Consider the following 21,606-nt stretch of genomic DNA (forward strand, 5'->3'; position numbering starts at 1 on the left):
ACCAAAAGCAATGGCAACAAAAGACAAAATTGACAAATGGGATCTAATTAAACTAAAGAGCTTCTGCACAGCAAAAGAAACTACCATCAGAGTGAACAGGCAACCTACAAAATGGGAGAACATTTTCGCAACCTACTCATCTGAAAAAGGGCTAATATCCAGAATCTACAATGAACTCAAAACAAATTTACAAGAAAAAAACAAACAACCCCATCAAAAAGTGGGCGAAGGACATGAACAGACACTTCTCAAAAGAAGACATTTATGCAGCCAAAAAACACATGAAAAAATGCTCACCATCACTGGCCATCAGAGAAATGCAAATCAAAACCACAATGAGATACCATCTCACACCAGTTAGAATGGTGATCATTAAAAAGTCAGGAAACAACAGGTGCTGGAGAGGATGTGGAGAAATAGGAACACTTTTACACTGTTGGTGGGACTGTAAACTAGTTCAACCATTGTGGAAGTCAGTGTGGCGATTCCTCAGGGATCTAGAACTGGAAATACCATTTGACCCAGCCATCCCATTACTGGGTATATACCCAAAGGACTATAAATCATGCTGCTATAAAGACACATGCACACATATGTTTACTGCGGCACTATTTACAATAACAAAGACTCAGAACCAACCCAAATGTCCAACAATGATAGACTAGATTAAGAAAATGTGGCACATATACACCATGGAATACTATGCAGCCATAAAAAATGATGACTTCATGTCCTTTGCAGGGACATGGATGAAATTGGAAAACATCATTCTCAGTAAACTATCGCAAGAACAAAAAACCAAACACCGCATATTCTCACTCATAGGTGGGAATTGAACAATGAGAACACATGGACACAGGAAGGGGAATATCACACTCTGGGGACTGTTGTGGGGTGGGGGGAGGGGGGAGGGATAGCATCAGGAGATATACCTAATGCTAGATGACGAGTTAGTGGGTGCAGTGCACCAGCATGGCACATGTATACATATGTAACTAACCTGCACAAGGTGCACATGTACCCTAAAACTTAAAGTATAATAATAAAAAAAAATTTATTTTCTTAAAAAAAAAACAAAACTTACCACAAAATTTAGAACTGAAAAATAAAATATGTGAATAAAAAGAAGCTGTCACTGAATGGATTGAATAGCAGGTGGAGATGACATTAGAAACAATGAATCTGAGGCTAGATCAATACAAATTATCCTAAATAAGGAGAAAATAAGACTTTAAAATGAATAGAATCTCACAAACACGTGGGACGATAACAATCTAAAATTAATGTGATCAGAGACTCAACGGAAAAGAGAGTGTGGTGCCCAAAAATATTTGAAGAAAAAATGATTGAAAATTTCCCAAATTGGGCAAAAGACATAAGCTGACAAATTTAAGAGATTGAGCAAACTCCAAGCAGGATAAATCCAAATAAATCCATGCCCAAATACATAACAATCAAACATCTGAAAACTAAAGACAAATTTAAAACTTACAGAAACAGCCAGAAAACAATGACTATTACCTACAGCATTAAAACTATTCAAATGACAGCATATTTTTCAGCAGAAATCATGAAGGCCAGAAGGACGTGTCATAAGACTTTTCAAGTGCTGAAAGAAAAAGAAAAACTGTCACCCAGAATTCTGTGTTTGGCAAAACTAACTTTCATGTATGAGGGTGAAATAAAGATATTCTCAGATGAAGAAAATCTAAGAAAATTTGTTACCAGCAGAACTGCCTTAAAATTTTTTTTGCTGGAGGAAGTAATTCAGACAGAAAATAAATGATAACAGAAGGAAATGTGGAACGTTTGGAATGAAGATGAGCCTCGGAAAGGAGATATTACTTTTCTATTGCTTTATAACAAACTACTAGAAACTTGGAAGCTTAAAACAACACGTTGTGGATGAATATTTTGGGCATGGCTTAGCTGGATTCTCTGTTTCAGGGTCTCACCAGGTTACAACACAGGTGTTGGTGGGACTGTGTTCCTTTCTGGATCTTGGAGTCTTCCTCCAACCTCATCGCACTGTTAGAAGAATTCAATTCCTTGCAGTTGTAGGAGTGAGGCCCTCAGATCACGAAGGACACCCACAGATTTTGCAATGTGTTCCTGAATAAGCAGTTCCTATCAGACCATCTTTCTTCTTCAAGGACTGCTACGGTTAGGGATGCTCATCTGCAACAACACAGTGTAATTCAGCACTTCTCATGCTCTTCTTCTCACGCTCCTCAAAAATCCACCTTTTTCAGGGTGATGTCAATGAAGTCCAACAGTGAGCTGAACATGAAGCCCCACCTGGGCCTGCAGACTATACCCAAAAAGAAGAAGAATTTAAAAGAAAAAACAATTAGTTCTTACGACATAATATCCAAAATGTCCAGGAGACAATAAAAAATCCATATACCAAGAACCAGGACATTCACAACTTGATTGCGAAGAGATGATCAAAAGGTGCCAGCGTTGAGAAGACTCAGACATTGGGATTACCTGACAAGAATTTTAAAGCAACTATCATGAAAATGCCTCATTGAGCAATTACTAACACTCTTAATACAAATAGAAAGTAGAAAATAAATAGAAGATATAAAAAGGTACCAAGGGAAATTATGTAACAAAAATATAATAATTGAAATTAAAAACTCACTGGGCTGCCTCAGTAGTGGACAAGAGATGATAGAGGAACGAAAAATCGATGAACTCAAAAGCATATCAATAGAAATGTCCAGTCTGGGCCAGGCATGGGGGCTCGTGCCTGTAATCCCAGCACTTTGGGAGGCCAAAGCAGGTGGATTACTTGAGGCCAGGAGTTCAAGACCAGCCTGGCTAACATGGCAAAACACCGTCTCTACTAAAAATACAAAAATTAGCCAGGTGTGGTGGTGCATGCCTGTAATCCCAGCTACTCAGGAGGCTGAGGCAGGAGAATTGCTTGAGCCTGGGAGGTGGAGGTTGCAGTGAGCCGAGATCGCAGCACTGCACTCCAGCCTGGGCGACAGAGCAAGACTCCATCTCAAACAAACAAACAAACAAACAAACAAAAAACTGAAAAGAGAAATACAGAAAGCCACCATTAGAGTTGGAGACTGCAACATTTCTCTGTGGGTAATTGACAGAAATTGACAGAATAAGAACACGGAATATTGGCAAAGATAGAAAAATCCTGAAAAATACTATCAAGCAAATTGACCTAATCGTCACTGATAAAACACATGACCTGGTCCAGTGGAATACACATTATTTTCAAGTGCACATGTAACATTCAGCATGATAGACCGTATTTGAGCCATAAAGCAAATCAACAAATTTAAAATAACTAAAATAATACAAATTTTATTCTCTTACCACAGTGAAAACCAGCTACAAACTAAGTACAAAAATATATCTTGAAAATGTCTTTGAGGACATTTTTAAGACCAATAACTCATTTAAACAATTATCTTTAAATGATTTATTTAAAAATTATCTTTTGGGCCAGGTGCAGTGGCTTATGCCTGTAATCCCAGCAGTTTGGGAGGCCAAGGCAGGAGGATCACTTGAGCCCAAGGGTTCAAGACAAGCCTGGGCAACATAGTGGGACCCTACCTCTAGAAAAAAATTTAAAAATTAGCCTACCATGGTGGTGCAGACCTGTGGTCCCAGCTACCCGGGAGGCTAAGGTGGGAGAATCTCTTGAGCCTGGGACGTGGAGATTGCAGTGAACTGAGATCGTGCCTCTGCACTCCAGCTTGGATGACAGAGCAAGACCCTGTCTCAATAATAATAATAATAATAATAATAATAATAATAATATAAATCTTTTGACCAAAAGGAATTCAAAAGTGAAATTATAAAATATTTTAAATTATACATAATAGAATTTGTGAAATGTTCTCAAAGTTCAGACGGAAATTTATAGCATTACTTATAATACTTATATTAGAAAAGGAGAAATGTCTCAAATTATTGACCCAAGCATCTACATTAAGAAACTAGGAGAAAAAAGGAATACTGTTTGCAATCTGTGAGCATTTTTTATATTTAGTGATTAAAATCACAGCCTGGCTACTATCAGGGCCATTTTCCACTTTCTCAGCATGAACTCACTTTTGGTGCCACATTTCTTTTACTGCGAAATAAATTCTTTGATCAGAAGCAATCTTGTGTGAAACAGCGAATAAAGCTAGAGAAGGCAAATCCATGTTCAAAGTAAGCATCTATTCCAGTGTGGACAAATCAACGTCCCCTGCTTGATGGGGGGGGGGGCGGTCAGTGGAATCATCTCTTTGTGCTTATATTTTTGTGCACAAGAACATGACATGCTTCATGAAAGGAAGAACTTAGCTTAGTGCTAAATCCCCAGGGCTCAGGAGGGTGCATGCCACATAGGGGCTCAGTACTTTCGCTGAATGAAGAAATACACTGAAGTGTTCTATAGTACAGAGTTTTCGCAGGGGCTTTTCCTGTGTTTCTTGGATTATATTTTCCTCAGGATGAACTCTTCATCTTTCTTTCGCAGACTGTGTTTCTTCCTGTCTTTCCTTTCATCTGGGTTCTCTCGTTCCCCTTCTATCATGTGTGTGTGGTTGCTGAGCCGTTTCTTTTTTTTTAAGACTGCTTTATTAAGAAGTAATTTATATGCTGTAAAGGTTACCAGCTTAAAGTGTAACTGGCTTTCTTCCCTTAGCACCGTGTTTTTGAGATTTATTCACGTTATGGTGTGTATCAGTACTTCATTCCTTTATGTGATGAAATAGTATTCCATTATATGAATGAACTACATTTTGTTTATGCATTATTCATCAGTGGGACATTTGGGTTGTTTCCACTTTTTTACGATGAATAATTGTGCTGTAAACAAGTTTTTTAGTGTATGTCCTAAAACCTAAAATAACAATAGACAGATAGGCTCTCCAAAGGAGTTTATCTGGGATTAGTGGGGGATTGCAATCCAAGATACCCATGCCACAATGAACCAAGGAACACCCAAAGACGCTGGGGTCAAGGCAAACTTTTATAAAGACAAAAAGGAGAAAGTCATGTAAGCTGGTTTGAAACAAAAACTCTTGACTGTTGAAGCTCATAGCTCCTCATCGGTCACACTGGCTGTTGCTGGGGAGATGTCTTCACTCCAGCAGCTTAACATGGAGTGTTTATGGTTTCCAGGGAGTCCTTGTAATAGTTCTTATCATAGGCACGTGTGTGTGAGTTCTCCTCCTTCAGGGCCTCCCGGATTCATTTTGCTAGGGTTTGACCTAAGTGACCCCATTTTGGTGCTGACAACTTTCACAACATATCTCCACTTCTCTTGGGTGTATCCCTAGCAGATTCCCCAAGTCACATGGTAACTCTATGTTTAACATTTTCACAAATTGCCAGACTGTTTTCCTGGGCAGCTACATCACTTTACATCCCCACCAGCAATATATGAAGGTTCCAATTTCTGCACATTCTCGTCAATACTTGTTATTGTGTTTTCTTTTTCTTTTATTTTTTAGAGACAGTGTCTCGCTCTGTGGCTCAGGCTGGAGTGCAGTGGTGTGGTCACAGTGTCAATGAAGAGTCCAACTCTGTAAAATATTTGAAGAGATTTATTCCGAACCAAATATGAGTGAGGCACAGTATCAAGAGGTCCTAAGAACATGTGCCCAGTGTGGTCCGGCTACAGCTTGAATTTATACATTTTAGGGAGACATAAGACACCAGTCAATACATGTAAGATGCAGACTGGTTCCATCTGGAAAGGCAGGACAGCTCGAAGCAGGGGCTTGCAGATCATGGGTAGATTCAAGGATTTTCTAACTGGCAATTGGTTGAAAGCGTTATTGTCTAAAGACCTCTAAACAACAGAGGGGAGTGTCTGGGTTATGATACGGGATTGTGGAGACCAAGGTTCTCATCATGCAGATGAAGCCTCCAGACTGCGAGCTTCAGAGAGAATAGATTGGAAATGTTTCTTAGACTGAAAAAGGTGCCAGATTTGTGACTGATTCTCTGCTGTGTCAGGGAAAAGACCTGAAAGGGAAGGGGATTCTTTGCAGAATGTAGATTTTTCCAAGAGACAGCTATGCAGGGCCATTTCAAGATATGGCAAAGAAACATATTTGGGGTTAAAATATTTTGATTTCTTTATCTGTCCTGTGATGTTATGCCAGAGTCAGGTTGGAAAGTAAGCCACATCATATAGGGTTAAATAAAACTGCTTTGAGATTTTATAAGGTGCAACTCCCCAGCCCCTTAGATAGGAATTTGGCAAGAGGGAAAAAGGTCAGAGTTTAGTCCTCAGTAGCTAACTGTAACTCCACCTCCTGGGCTCAAAGATTGCTCCCACCTCAGCTTCCCAAGTAGCTGGGACCACAGGTGCACACCTGCTTATTTTTATTTATTTTTTTTAGAGACAGGCGTCACTACGCTGCGCAGGCAGGTTAAGAATGCCTTTTATTATAGTCATTCTAGTGGGTGGTGAGTCATTTCATTTTGTTCTCGTGTAAAAGGACAACTTCATAATATGTGAACAAATTCCCTTGGTTTTCTCTTCGAGCATTTTGCAAGTTGTATTTTGTGTTCTAGTCTACATTCCGTGCCCTGATAGCTAGGAGTGAGGCAGGGAAAAGCTCAGCTGAGACTATATCTTTGCTAGAATATCTGGTCTCTGGTTTCTTGACTAGGATTTTCTAAATGTCCTGAATCAAAGTTTCCTCCCCAGGGAGTGATGCAGTGACCCCTGGGGGTCACCCCAGGCTTTGGATCCTTTATCTGGTTCAGCAGGGAACCCCTGAACCCATCAGAGTCCCTCCTGTTTGTTCACGAGCCCTCTCTCACTGGTCTCTTCCCAGCAGCCCTTTTCACTTCCCCCAGCAGTAACAGGAGAAAGATATAGATACCTCTCTTTTCTCCCAATTAACCTGTTTTTCCTCACCAGTGAGACCCCCTTTTTTTTTTTGGAGACGGAGTTTCGCTCTCGTTGCCCAGGATGGAGTGCAATGGTATGATCTCGGCTCACAGCAGCCTCTGCCTCCCAGGTTCAAGCAATTCTCCTGCCTCAGCCTCCTGAGTAGCTGGGATTACAGGCACCTGCCACCACGCCCACCTAATTGTTTCGTATTTTTAGTAGAGACGGGGGTTTCGCCATGTTGGCCAGGCTGGTCTCGAACTCCTAGCCTCAGGTGATCTGCCCGCCTCGGACTCTCGAGGTGCTGGGATTGCAGGCGTGAGCCACCACGTCTGGCCTCCAGTGAGACTTTCTGAGTTTTGTTGTGCCAGCAGGGCCATTTGCGGGAGTCATCTTACACACCTGAGCAATAATGTTTTTTCCCTGTATTCACAATTTTTTGACGTTTTTGGCATTTGGCTGTATCCTTTTGCTTGTTCGCTGTGGAGTTTTCATTTGTTTGCTGGTTTTGGGCAGGAAGGAGGTGCTGGCTTTTCCTACAGTGTGTTCATCATTTAAGTATTTGAGAAGGGAGATGCTGTAATCCAGCTGCACTCTACCACTTTAAAAATTCTCAGCAATACTTTTAGGTGTTTAGCTTACTCCCAGCAATTCCTCCTTACTCATTCATCAAAATCCTAGTCACTGTGCACCTGCTGCATGGCCGGCAGGGCTCTCAGAGCTGAGCTACAGCAGAGAACCAGAGCCCCGCCTTCGTGCAGCCTTAGTAAATTCTGTCCACGTGTCTCCATCAAAGCGTATTTTGCATAAAAGTGTTGTGTTTATGGAAGACAATTTCAATACATTTAAAAGAATTTAAATCAAATTTGCCTAGGTTACAAAATTAACCAATAGGTCTAGTGCATAGCATGACTACAGTTATCATATTATAAATTTGCTAAGAGTAGATTTTAAGTGCTCTTACCATGAAAGAAACGCATACGATGTATATACAATAAAAGTTAAAAAAATGTGTCTACCTCTAACATTCATGTGACATTTCATACTCTACCAAAAGTGCAGAACAGAGGGGAAGCTTTAGAGCAGGGGCGGAGGAATCTGCCTTCATTTTTCCTGGGTGTTTTTTTTTTCCTTTTTATGCATATTCTACTTATGTAGCGCCTTCATTTTCAGGCTTTTTCAATGTTGTATTTGAGAAGCTGCATCAGGTACAGCTCATTTTCCACTCATTGCTTACAGGATGAATTAAAATCATTTGCATATTCCATAGCTGATGATATATGCCCAAAATAAATGCAAGTCTGGCATAAGGCATTAAAAAAAAGTACAGAGAAATGAAGTTGTGTGGCATAGAGAAGGTATTTTTACATTTTAAAACCTTGAAGCATAAGATCTTTGAAAAAATCTTTTTATACGCACCATAAACCAGAGTTGTTCCTCAGCAATTTGCAGAAATCAGATCAACATGGTGTTACAGACAAATATTTACTTGAAGCCAATTTCTATATATTATCTCCTTGCAGCCACCTCAACCGCCAATCCCTGGAATTGTACACAGTCCCTTCAAAACCTTGAGGACACCCGTGGCATTAACTCAGCAAATAAATGAGAGCCTCTGTGTGCACGGCATTATTCTAGGGACAATGGAGGTGGTAGACATAAATAACCCAGCACCTTCCCGTGAGGCATTATTGGGGTAAATGGAAGAGAGCTGACAAAGCAAGGTAGAGATTCTTAAGGGGAAATCATGACAGATGGCCTGCTGCAGTGATAAATTCTGAGTATCTAGAGAACTATCAGTAGAGGATGGTTGACTGATACGGTTCCCAACCTGTGTGAACAGGATGGCTATCTAATCATATTCCTGGATCAGAGCCCATAGCTCACACATGATGGACTGTGTCCTTTCCACCCCAAATTCACATGTGGAAATCCTCACCACTGTAATGATGGTATCAGGAGGTGGGACCTTTGGGAGGTGATCAGGTCATGAGGGTGGAGCTCTCAGGATTGGGATTAGTGCCCTTGTAGAAGAGGCCCCAGAGAGATCTTCCCTGCCTCTACCATGTGAGGATGTGAGAAGATATGAGGAAGAAGGCCCTCACCAGATACCAAATTTACCAGCACCTTCATCTTGGACTTTCTAGCTTCCAGAACTCTAAGAAATAAATTTCTGTTGTTAAGCCACCCCGTTTATGGTACTGTTATAGCAATCCTGAAAATCTAAGACAGCAGAGGAATAGAACCTGAAGGTCAGACTCCAACATGGCATTTTGCTGCCAGCAGAGGCCCATGGGATTTGCTACAAGAGATTGCACCCACACTCCCTAGTGCCCTTTGAAAGTATAGTTTTACTTTGCAGTTTCTTTTTGGGGCTGTGTATGAGTTCATCGTTCATAAATTTGTTTGTACTATTTGAAAATCTCTTCGTATTTCCTGCTAGTTCTGTCTCAGGCCATCAGCTCTATCAAAGTCCTTGATATGAAGCATTCCTGACTGGCTTACATCCTTCAGGTTCCAAGGGCTATGCCCTTGTGCAAACTTTTTAGGATTTGGGAACAAGTTCATTCATGCCTCCTTTCATGGATTCTGAATCTTTGAGCTTTCCTCTCTCAGACACTGCAGCTTCATTATCTAATTCAGGCCCCCAGAGCCACAAAAATGGTTAATCAAGGATGCTGTTACCTATTTCCACCGAGGGCAATGCATACTTCCTACTAACTTCCCACCCACTCCCTGGTTCCACCTTGCATGATTGCTCAACAGGGAAGTATTAGATTCTCTTCTACGCAGAGCTACATAAGGAGACTCAGGAGACATTTTTATTATAGTTAGCAAAGGGGCTACTTCTTGAAGAAAAGATCCTCTTCTAAAGAAACACCTGCTCAATCAACAGTTTAACGGATACAAAAAGTGTGTATTTGCTCTCAGAAAGAAAGGTCCGCATAAACCGTGTTACTCCCATCCTGAAGCACTGCTCATGCTCTGTGACAAGTTCCTCGTAAAAACAAAACAAAACAAAAGAAAACAAAAACAATTTCAGAGTGGCTGTTTCTGGAACTAGAATGGGGAAGCAAACGTAATGGGGATGCGCCACCTAGCGACGAGAGATGGAACTGTCACTCAGCTAAGAAAAGGGCTGTGCTTTGAACAGCAGCAAGTGATCACTGAAACCTTTCAGGTAAACTGAAATCAATAAATCATCTGCTGAATGAAATATGCAGGTATCTTATAGCTTCTAGATATGATATGGTGGTTAACAGTCTTCTGGATAATACACACAAATGTTTAAAAAACAGTAACTCAGATACCCACATTTGAAAGAAAAAATGCTAAGTTTTTAAATGTTTCAAAAGCAAGCTTGAGTAAAAATCTTTTTGAATAACTGAGTTTTTTTTCCCCGATAAAGGGTCTATAACAGATCTATACTCAGAAACATTTATATATTTCCACTGTGTCAATAAACCAGCCAATTATGACTCTGTTAGAATGGAGTAATGCCCTTAAAGATAAAAATGTTATTCTTAACAATAAAGGTAAGTTGTAATGATTATTCAAGATTATATTTAATACAGAAAACAGGCCCACAGTATTTAACTTGCAATTTTATTTTCAGTACTCATACCTTTTATATACTACTAAGAAAATTTAAACCATAACTAGACATAAACATTCTGCAGTTTAATTCAAATTTTCATATATACAGACCAGACTACACACGTATTACACTGCAAAACTTACACATGACTGAAGCTGAGCCTAATAACTTCAATTAGCCAACAACAGAAACACTCCCATTTCCTGCAGTCACAGCAATTAGCTAACAATAAAAACACTCCCACTTCCTGCAGTCACAGCTGAAAGGCTTTTCAAGGCAGACTACATTTGGGCTGGAGATACAAGTGATGTAGTTTGACTTGGGCAATACAAAACAAAAGTCATAGGAATTAAATGGATTTTCAATCACTGTATAATTCATTCTCCTGGCTTAAGTACGTTTTAATTTTTTCACAGAAAAAAATATATTTCAGGCAAATAAAAACAAATTCCAGATTAGCATAGTTCAGCGTTTCATTTATCTTACCTTTATCAAGGCAAACAAAGTACAGATGCTGTACATTAAAAACATAGAAATATATCACTCACACCACATCAACTCCTATGGACAAAAGGGCTTTTTCTAAGCCCTGCTCCTTTCTGAAGCACACACCACAGCTAAATGTACAAAGAGCCATCTGCTGGTCCAACATAGCCAACTCCAATGAGCAGGACGTCTATCAGTGTCCATATTCCCAGGCCACCGAAGCTGAAGAGCTTGCCGAGGCCTTCCCGCCACTGGCCCAGGTAGAAACGGTCTGCTCCAAACCCACCGAGGGTGATGCTGCGACAGCAAACAGACAGGATTCCATGAGATCACCTCCACCCCAACTGTGGCCAGTTATGGTTTAATCACCACATTATGTCAGATTTGAGAAAGGGCTTCCCCTGATCATAGCCCTTAACTGGAACACAAGTGACTATTTCACAAACTGACACCACCAAATAATTATGGGCAGGAAGACTGTTTAAATGTCAAAAGTAAACATACAATTTTTAGCTGTATTAAAAAACCAATGTTTTCTTTTTTTTTTAAAGTGATCAATCTCATTGCTTTTTAGTCAAAACAAAGCAAAGACGCAGTCTAACAGGAAGTGCACTAACACGGGGTCAGGGCTGGAGTCGGGAGGAGCTCACCACCACCTGGATGACCTGGATCAAGTCGTCCATGTTTTCAGTCTATTTTCTCATTCATCTCTAAAATCTTAATGTTAGGAATAAGCGACTTTTAAGGATCTTTTAAATTCTAAGATCTAGTAATACTGAAACAATATTATGGAAAATTTCTAAACACATAACAATAAAAAGTAAAGAGAACAGTACCCATGACTCAGCTCCAATAATCAACACTTGGCCAGCCATGTTTCATCAAAACCCTCCTCTTTCCCCTCCAGAGTACCCTGAAGCAAACCTTGGGCATCATCTCATTACAGTGATGATTTTAAAAGAAACCATGTTGCCGGGCGCAGTGGCTCACGCCTGTCATCCCAGCACTCTGGGAGGCCGATGCAGGCGGATCACGAGGTCAGGAGATCCAGACCATCCCGGCTAACACGGTGAAACCCTGTCTCTATTAAAAATACAAAAAATTAGCCAGGCGCGGTGGTGGGCGCCTGTAGTCCCAGCTGCTCCGGAGGCTGAGGCAGGAGAATGGCATGAACCTGGGAGGCGGAGCTTGCAGTGAGCTGAGATTGAGCCACTGCACTCCAGCCTGGGCGACAGAGAGAGACTCCGTTTCAAAAAAAAAAAAAAAAAAAGCAAAAAAAACACCATGTTGAGTGCTGAGAAGTTTTAATTGTTGAAAGTATGTTATAGTATAGTACTGTAAGAGGTTAACAACGTAGGGAAACCAGGTTAGGGGTATATAAGAACTCTACTATCTTTGCAACTTTTCTGTAAATTAAAATTATTCCAAGTTTCAAACATTTATTTATTTTTTTAAAAAGCCAGTTGTTAATTTGAACCATTGTCAGCAATGGTTACTAATCTTTTTTTTTGAGACAGAATCTCGCTCTGTCACTGAGGCTGGAGTGCAGTGGTGCAATGCCAGCTCACTGCAGCCTCCTCCTCCTGGGCTCAAGTGATGTTCCCATTGCAGCCTACCACGCAGCTGGAACCACAGACATGCACCACGATGGCAGGCTTTTGTATTTTTGGTAGAGATGGGGTTTCACCATGTTGGCCAGGCTGGTCTCGAACTCCTGACCTCAAGCAATCCGCCAGCCTCGGCCTCCCAAAGTGCTGGGATTACAGGTGTGAGCCATCGCGCCCGGCCTATCTTATTTTTGTTAATCTCATTTTCTATCCTGGCATCCTCTTTTACTTTTCAGTCACACTTTTCCTGCCAGGCAAGATCCTTCTTTCCTCAGCTCAAATTCTAATGCAGTGGTTCTCAGCAAGGGGCAATTTTGTCCCCTAGGGGACACCTAGCAACATCTGGAGACACACTGTCACAGCTGCAAGGGATAGGGGGTTTGCTATTGACAAGCAGTAGGTAGAGGCCAGTGAGGCTCCTCAACACCCTGCTATGCAGAGGACAGCCCCAAGACAAAAACTCATTCAGCCCAGAACGTCAGCAGTGATGAGGCTGAGAAATCCTGCCCTATGGCTGCAATGCTGCAGGCCTCAGGGTCTCAGGCACGAACTCAGAACTTCAACTGTAGGCAGCGTGACCTTTTCACTAATCAGTTAACCAGGGTCTTACCTGCCCTTCCCTTTGGTGGGAAGAACTGCTATAATTTCTTAAAGTACTGTTGAGAAGTTTAACAAACAGGACATTTCTATGTAAGAAATATAAGCTTATAATTATCTGCTGATGATGAAATTATAGGTCATTTTTAATGTTTTTGTCATTTTCATTTTTCCAGTTTTCAGTGTTCATCATGTATTACTTTTTATAATAGTTACTTAAAATTAAAGCTATACATCATAAAACTGCCCATTTTGGATAGTCCACAGCATTTTACTGATTCGTGGTACATTCAGAATGGGAAACGTAATGTGCAAGCATCTTGGGAGAAAAGCTAACGTGCCTGCCAGTCAACTCCACGGAGGTACTGGTCTGATCATCTAAACTCTTCCAGCTGTTTCCTAGAGTCTAACACACGTGGTAGGATCTGAGTGAAGAACGAAGTGGACTGAGCTCAATGTCTGAAGATTCCACCAATCCCAAAGAAATGCAAACGGCCTTTTACACTTATGAGTAACAAGGCTTACCTTAGAGCCAGAGCCGTAGACCACTTATAGCCTCCAGTCCAATTGCAATATAGCATTTTGGGAAAAGTACGGTTACCTTAAAAAAAAAAAAGAAAGAAAAATACAGGGTATAAAAAATACTCTCAGAAAGACTTAATTGTAACAAATGGGCTCAAAATTTAAAATGTGAAAAGTCAACTCTCTTTACGGTAATACATGTTGAAGTGAAGAGTACAAAGCGCTTACCATCTATCTATATAGATGTAATATTTAAATCAGCTCAGTTAGGATTACAACGTGAGGAACATGAAATGCTCATCCACATATCAAGACTTACGGGGAAGTTACGAGTATATAAGACAGTGTGGTCCTGAGGCATAAAAATCACCCAATAGGAAAAGAAGAGAAAGTCTAGAACCAGAAATATACAAACACTTCATGTATCAGTGTATGACAGAGGTCACACACGGATCAACAGGGAAGAGTTGAGACAACTGGCCATCCATGTGTGGGGACAATTAAAGTAGAATCTACCTCACACCATCTACCAGGACCAATTCCAGGTGGATTCTAAACCTAAATGTGAAATGTTAAACTTACAACTTTCGAAAGAAAATGTAGCAAATTGTCTTTATTAACCTGGGGTAGAAAAAGATTTCTTAAAACCACAACAAAAAAGGACTAACTCTAATAACTTACAGTAATTATATTTTTAAAATTCTGTTCATGAAAATATACAATAATGCAAAAAAAAAAAATCAAAATCTGGGAGAGGGTGTCAGGGACAGCACAGGTAATATCCAAAATATAAAAGAAGTCTAGACAACTTGAAGACCAAATTTAAGAATAACAACTCTTGGAGAGAATATGGCTCATCAGGAACAGTTACATAGCACGGGTGGGAATGTAAGTCAATACAGCCATTTGAAGAATGACACACACTGGAAAGTACATGCTGAAGAAGCTCTTGCACCTGTGCCATCAGGAGATGGGCAAAGAAATTTGAACACTCACAACAGCAGAAAACAGCACCTAACCAAATATATTGGAGAATAAACTGTGATACAATCTTACAATAGATTGTTACACAGAAGTAAAAAAAAGAAGAGAAGTCACGTGGATGAATCCTAGAGCCATAATGTTTAGGAAATAAGCAAGTCCCAGAAGAGCACACACTCTGAAATCATTTTATACGGTTCTAAAACATGCATTATTGAATATTATTTTATTACATAGAGACAATAAAACTATAGAAAAAATTTAAAAGGAAGTGAAATAAAAAATTCAAAAGGGTGGTTACCTTGGAAGAGGAGGAAAAGCAACCAGGTGAAGGCAAGCACTCAGGCACTCAGGCGGCCGCAATGGTATTGGTGCTGCTTTCATTGTTATTTTGGGTAAAGGTCAATTACTGTGTATTACGCTTTATACTTCAAATGTTTTTATTATTTTATCAAATATTACATTTAAAAAGAATTGCAATTTTCTGGATGCTTTACTTTAGTATGTTGAGTTTATTGATGATGCTTGGCACATCTAAAGAGCTGCTGATAAATGTTTCTAATTAAGTAATTTGACTCGCAAATTTCTGGTTAAAGTCCCTTCAATAAACTTAGAGAAAAACATTTTGTTGACAAATGTCCTTGAACTCTGACCTACCCAAGCAGTGGATGTGGTCCCGCACCGTGCAGTTGGCAGGGTAGCGCTGCCGAGGACAGGACACCGTCATGCAGCTGGTGGAGTTGGTACACTCGTAATCTGTTTCAGGAAGCTGCCAGCAAAATCTGCAAGTCATGTTAATGATGAAGTTCTTTTGCGATTTGAAGTCTTGATCCTATGTAGCAAATGACACAAAACTCATCAATCACAATGGTGTAGTCTGTTAAGATGTCAGTAAGACTGCACAGTCACATGGCACAAAATTCCGTAAACGCTTGTATTTAGGACCTAGGAGTAAGTGCCAGCAAAACAGTTACCAAAACAATATGTATGTAAAACAAATGCATATGATGTGACCTCATAATCATAAAACTACACACCCAAACATATGTACTTAAGGGAAAAAACTAGATAAATTCACATCAAAATAGCAAAGGTTATTTCAGGGTGATATAATTATTTCATAACTTTTGCTTAGCTAAATTTTTCATAGTAAACGTATACTTTTATAATGCAGAAAAGAGGAAAATTTATTTTAGAAAGTCACAATCACGGATGGCTGGAAGGAACTGATGAATGCATTTGTTGAAGGTCACTGAGCTTCAAGTGAGGAGTGGAATCCAGGTCCCTGAACTCCAGCCTGACGCTTCTGTAATGGTTAACACACCGCCTTGCTTCTGAGTTGCCACCCTTCCCTAACATCCCCTACCTTGCACAGCCTGGCAACTCAGGGTTGTTACAGCTGCTCCTACCAGCAGGGCATGTGGCATGTTTAATACAGAGGCAGCCCAACTCAGAAGCACCACATGGTGTGTGGAGGCTCAGTGAGTGTTCATTGGTGGCCAGAGATTTTTTCATTTCAATTTTAAAAGCCATTATTTTGTATTCTGCTTACAAAAGTAGAATGTTCTTTGTATGTTACATATTTGAAGATTATAGACAAAAACCTATAGGTGTTCAGAGCTAACCACTTTTAATCTTCTTTCCGTTTCTTCTACATGTATATTTATCAACTTACTAAAATGGAATTATACTGAAAGCACTTTGTAGTCTTTTTACTCTACCTGACATTACACTGCAGTGCATATTTTTCAAAATCATTTTTATGTGGTCACACAATCATCTCTGGATGCATCATGTATATATATGTATACATATATATACACATACACACATTATTTTTTTTTCTTTTTTTGAGATGGAGTCTCGCTCTGTCGCCCAGGCTGGAGTGCGGTGGTGCAATCTTGGCTCACTTCAACCTCCGCCTCCCAGGTTCAAGCGATTCTCCTGCCTCAGCCTCCTGAGTAGCTGGGATTAGAGACGCACCCCACCACGCCCAGCTAATTTTTGTATTTTTAGTAGAGATGGGGTTTCACCATGTTGGCCAGGCTGGTCTCAACCTCCTGACCTCAGGTGATTCACCTGCCTCGGCCTGCCAAAGTGCTGGGATTACAGGTGTAGGCCACCACGCCCGGCCCATGTTTGTTATTTTTTTTAACATTTCACAAATTTGCATGTCATTTTTGCAGAAGAGCCATCCTAATTTTCTCTGTATGGTTCCAACTTTGGCATATGCGCTGATGAAGCAAGTACTATTCATTTTCTTATCAATGCAAAAACCAATTTTTAATGGTTTTTTAAAAAGTAGGTGACACATGTACATGGTACACATGTCAAGACACAACAGGAGAGTGAGAAGTGAGCCGGCCTCGTCTGGCCTGGCCGCCGGGAGCCCCTGCCCTCCCCAGGCCAAGTACCCTCTGTGCTTCCAGAGAGAGCTGATTCTACACATAGGCACATGTATGTCATCTACATTTAATGTTCCCCAATACTTTCACTTAATTTTGGACATCTATCAGTACATTATCTCTAGAGCTGCCTAGTTCTTTTTAATGGCTACAAGGTGTTTATTCTATTACACGTGTACCATAAATTAAGCAGTTCTTAGACATTTCACTTCTTTTGAATCTTTTGCTTTAATGAGCAATGCAGCTAAAAAATAAGCATACTTCTTTGCATCCATGTATAATGATATCTACAACATAAATTCCTACATGTAGAACTGCGAGGTCAACGATTGTGTGCATGTATAAATTTAACAGATATGGCAAATCGCCTACAAGAGGTTGATCAATTTGATTACCTATAAGATATGAGCATCTGACCCTTATACTCTCACAAACTCAGAGTTAATCAAATTAAAAAAAAATTGCCAATCTAAGGGTTAAAAATGTATTAATTAAATACTATGAGAAAACTTATGTTTTTCATGTTATACATCTATTTGTATTTCCTTTCCTATGAACCATCTGCTCATTTCCTAACACTGTTTTTCTACAAGACTGTCATCTTTTCCATGTGGGTTTTAGGAAGTGTTTATATATTATTGATATTAGTGTATTATTTGTCACATATGCTAGAAACGCTTTTTCCTAGTTTGCCATGTCTTTTGCCTTTATGCTTTTTTTTGGGGTCATGCAGAAATCTCCAATTTTTAGTAGTCAAATGTATCAATTCTTTATTATATGGCTTCTAAACTTTATTTCAATACTTAGAAAAATATTCTCCATTTTGGGATTATAACAGCAACTATCTCGTGTTTTCTGTGGTACTTCAAGGTTTCATTTTTCACATTACATCTTTGGACTATCTGGAATTTATTCTGGATAAGACAGGCGTTCCACTTAATTTTGTTCTAGAGAGCTACCAGGCACTCCGGCATTTACTGAATCCATCTTCTCACCACAGATAAGCACCGGCCCTTCAAAAGCTCATCTATGGCAGAAAGACACTGCCACCCCCTCTGTACACTAGCTGTCACTACTGAGAACACAGAATCCATCTGAACGAATTAGACTTGCTTCAGATATGCTAGTAGACTGATATCTTCTCCAGTCCTACAAAGCAACATTTCTGTCAAGCGTATTTCCAGCAGACATCAACTGGCTAGACAGTTATCATTATAACTAAAACAGTAGTGAGCTGATACGGAAAGGTCTATTGGGTTTTTAAATTTATTTCTACTTACATACTCAAAAGGGAAATCATAAAAGAATATAAAAATTCTTCAGAATTTCTTCCCAATAGTCAAGTCTGAATTGTTCTTCTAACTTAAAGTTTACAACGAATGTATTTAGAATAAGTAAGCTGCAGTACTTACAACACAGGTAACAGATGGTTTCACTGCACAGTCAAAAGTGACAGGCTTCCCATAGATACAGGAGAAATTAGTTGTGCAGTCTATACAGTCTGCAGGAAGTCTGCTACACAAACCATTGCTCGGACACTTCATCACATAAGGTGGGATTTCAGTACTTTCTGTGAGAGGCAAGACAGAAGCTTATTCTCCTATAATACTGATTCGAATAACAGAGAACAATCTTCTGAGGTTAAGAGACATGATCATTAGCAAGCAGACACTGCACTGGAAGGGAAGAAGCATGGGACTGGAGTCAGAGACACCTGCAATTAAAGCAGAATTCTGCCCACGGCCAGCTGTGTGACCTGGTGAGCACCACACTTGTAAAACATTACTTCATTCCTGCCTCCCAAGTGGCCGTGAAAACTAAAGGTGCTCATATACAAACAATGTATAGAAAATTCTGGGTATACATTAAGGGCTTAAAAAAAAGACTATCATTTTGTAAGTTGAAAAACTAAAACTTACAGTAGGGTTTTGCAAAACCACAGAGGAAGTCTGTGGCAAAACTGGAACTAGAACCCAAATCTCTCCATTTCCAATCCCGTGTTCTTTTCATCTGAATTCACTAATTCAGAAATGAAGCCACTGACATCCTCAGGGCATCAACTTGAAAATGTCATTATTTCACACTGGTACTTTGATAAGCCACATTTGCTAATATAATATTTACAGTTTTATGCTGCCAAAGTTCAAAATAGTTCTCTACTTTAATAACATCTTCAGTAAGCTGCAACTTATTTCCAACCAACCTAATCAGTGTGCAACGTATTTTTACCAACTGAAAGGATCAAAACTGCAAGTATTCCTGAAAAGAAGGGCTTTCAAAAGCCTGCAAGAGTTAAGAACTCTTGTGCTTTCTCTAAAAAGTAATCTGAGTTTAAAATTCAAGTGCACTGCTGTTTTTTACATCCAAATAAGAATCAGTAAAATATCTCTGCCAGTTTCAATTCACTGAAGTAATGTCACTTTAAAGTGATGAAATTATAGTCAGAGCCTCCACCTAGCAAAACACACTAATGCTTGTTTAAAACTGGTCCTACTTTACTCACTGTATTAAAGAACAATTCTACAAAATACTCTTTTTTGATCCCGTGACTACGTGGCTGGAAGGTGGACACTTAGAATCACAAAGCAGAAATGACTTTAGGTCGTCAGACCAACCCCACCGCTTTAAAGATGAGGACCAAGGTCCAAAGAGGATAAATAATTTGTTCAAGATCCCAGTAGCAAAACCAGATCTAGATTTCAAGTCTCCATCAGTCCCGCTGTAATCCTTCCATTTCCACAGTCCTGAGGGAGCCTTTAATATTCCAACATCAGGAACAGGGTTTTAGCAGTAGAGGACATTTGCTGAAGGGAAAGAAGCACGGACTGAAGGTTATTTTGATGGATGAAGTGGAAAAATAATAGAAATAAGGTGACAAATGAGCGTGGGATTGGAAAAAGAGAGAAGGCAGAAACGTCAAAAGGTATAAATACGAAGACTATCTACTGAAAATGGCTGTGTATCTACCCTTAATTCACATAATCTAAAATACAATAAATATTCAAAAATGGAAAGTGACTTCGTATACTAAAGGGAATTTTTATAAAAACAGAGAAACTACTAGAGATAAATACATATATTTACTAGAATAGAAAACGTCTAGTACCTGCTGCCCTGGGAACTACTGTGAATGTGCGTGTTGGGCCCGGATCCTTTATTGACTGAGCCAGCGCCTGCGATTGCTCTAAATTTAAGGATCGTACAATTAGAGAAACATGTTATCCCGGGACAAGAAACCCTTGTTTTGTGTGGTTAACAAGGCGGGTCTACACCAGGCCAATAAGCTGCTCATGAAAACCTCACGGCTGGTCAGCCAGAAAACACAAAGCTTAGGGACGAAACGTCAACAGAGTAGACATCAGTTCAGGTCAGCCGGCAACGAGGGACCGGAGGATGACATCGCGCTCCAGTTCCGCCTCCCCGGCCCAGCCCGCAAGCGCTCCATCTCCGTTCCAGGGCTCCGCAGCCGCGATGGCCGGCTCGGTGTCGCCGGAGCGGAGGGGCGGCCTCGGGCCGGGCGGCCAGGGCGCCAGACTCCAGATGCAGCGACAAGCGGCCCGGAGCCCGGCACTCGGCCTCCTCCGCGCGTCAGCCTGTGCCCGTGGGCCCGGCCTCCTCGCAGCTCCCGGGGCCCTGCTGCCACTCAGCCCCACCCGGCGCTGAACCCAGCCTTTGACTCACCACCGCCCGACAGAATGCAGAACTGCGGGAGGAAGAGCAGCACGCGACACAGGGCGCGGAGGCCCCGCAGCGGGCGCACCCCTCCCGCCATCTTGCCGGCGCCTGCGCACTTCCGGGCCGGGGGGCGGGGCGCGGGCTCGCGCGTGAAGCGGACGGGCCGGGCCCGGGCGCGCCTGGGAGCTGGAGCGTGAACTGGACGCAGGCGCGCTGCGACTCCGGGCGGCCGGCGTTTGCGCTGTCGCTGTCCTCGCGCGGGTCGCGGGTTTTCTTCGGGTTGAGCCCTCTGGGAGGTCCCCGAGGAGGATGCGAGCCTGGGAGGTTGTTCCATTTCCACGCGCCCCTCACGCCCTTGGACGAGGCCCTCACCCCTCGTTCCACTGCAGGAGACCTGTTAAAGGTCATCCGTGGACCGAAATGCACGCCCGAAGCAACCAAGGGCAGAGGCGGGCAAATGCGGGAGGCTGGCCGCCCCAGTGTGTGGTCGGATGTTGTGTGCTGGATCTCGTGCGAAGGTTCTGAGGACAGTATCGCGTGGCCTTTCATCCTAAAGACACTTATTTACAGTCGGGGAAGCGGCCCCGGGAGGACGAGGGCCCGAGGGACCCCTCCCCTGGGGCCGGCGCTCAGGCCTGCCGCGGCTTTCATTTCTGGCCAGCCTCTTGAAGATACGCAGCACTTCCAGAAAGTTCCTCTCAGGCCTGGAGAAGCAGGATGGCCGGAGGCGCTGGGAAGTGAGGGGAGGGTCCAGAGCCCAGCCCTGCCTGGGGAAGGTCGCGGCCGTCTGGGGAGCCGCGCTCAGGCCCCAGCTTGCGGAGACCCGTGCCAGTTTCTATCACAGCACACCTGGAAGAAACCGTG

General features: G+C 41.5%; 1 protein-coding gene and 1 non-coding gene across 3 annotated transcripts; both read right to left on the reverse strand.

Annotated features, from left to right (window-relative positions):
* Window positions 1-10,463: 10,463 nt before the first annotated feature.
* TM2D3 (TM2 domain containing 3) lies at window positions 10,464-20,960 on the reverse strand. Of its 2 annotated transcripts, XM_019011011.4 has the most exons (6): window positions 20,749-20,960; window positions 20,174-20,251; window positions 18,480-18,637; window positions 15,320-15,494; window positions 13,685-13,760; window positions 10,464-11,252 (listed from the first exon to the last, which is right to left on the reverse strand). In XM_019011011.4, the coding sequence occupies exons 1-6, from the start codon at window positions 20,837-20,839 to the stop codon at window positions 11,087-11,089; spliced, it is 744 nt and encodes a 247-aa protein (XP_018866556.3). In that variant the 5' UTR covers window positions 20,840-20,960; the 3' UTR covers window positions 10,464-11,086. The 2 variants fall into 2 exon arrangements, with proteins under 2 accessions (XP_018866556.3, XP_018866557.3); XM_019011012.4 differs by lacking the exon at window positions 20,174-20,251 and having other exon boundaries at window positions 20,749-20,885.
* On the reverse strand, window positions 16,806-16,912 carry LOC115930861 (U6 spliceosomal RNA). Its single transcript, XR_004067457.1, has one exon. It is a non-coding gene; the product is annotated as a U6 spliceosomal RNA (small nuclear RNA).
* Window positions 20,961-21,606: the final 646 nt, after the last annotated feature.

The sequence above is a fragment of the Gorilla gorilla genome, chromosome 16 (assembly GCF_029281585.2).
Source record: "Gorilla gorilla gorilla isolate KB3781 chromosome 16, NHGRI_mGorGor1-v2.1_pri, whole genome shotgun sequence".
Classification (NCBI taxonomy): Eukaryota; Metazoa; Chordata; class Mammalia; order Primates; family Hominidae; genus Gorilla; species Gorilla gorilla.

Bases quoted from the DNA above. Each gene is read 5' to 3' on its own strand.
- TM2D3 (XM_019011011.4), bottom strand. From the start codon at position 20,839: ATGGCGGGAGGGGTGCGCCCGCTGCGGGGCCTCCGCGCCCTGTGTCGC. The intron at 15,495-18,479 runs GTAAGTACTGCA...TTTGCTACATAG, and splicing joins AACCATCTGTTACCTGTGTT to GATCAAGACTTCAAATCGCA. The intron at 13,761-15,319 runs GTAGGTCAGAGT...TTTTTTTTTAAG, and splicing joins GGACCACATCCACTGCTTGG to GTAACCGTACTTTTCCCAAA.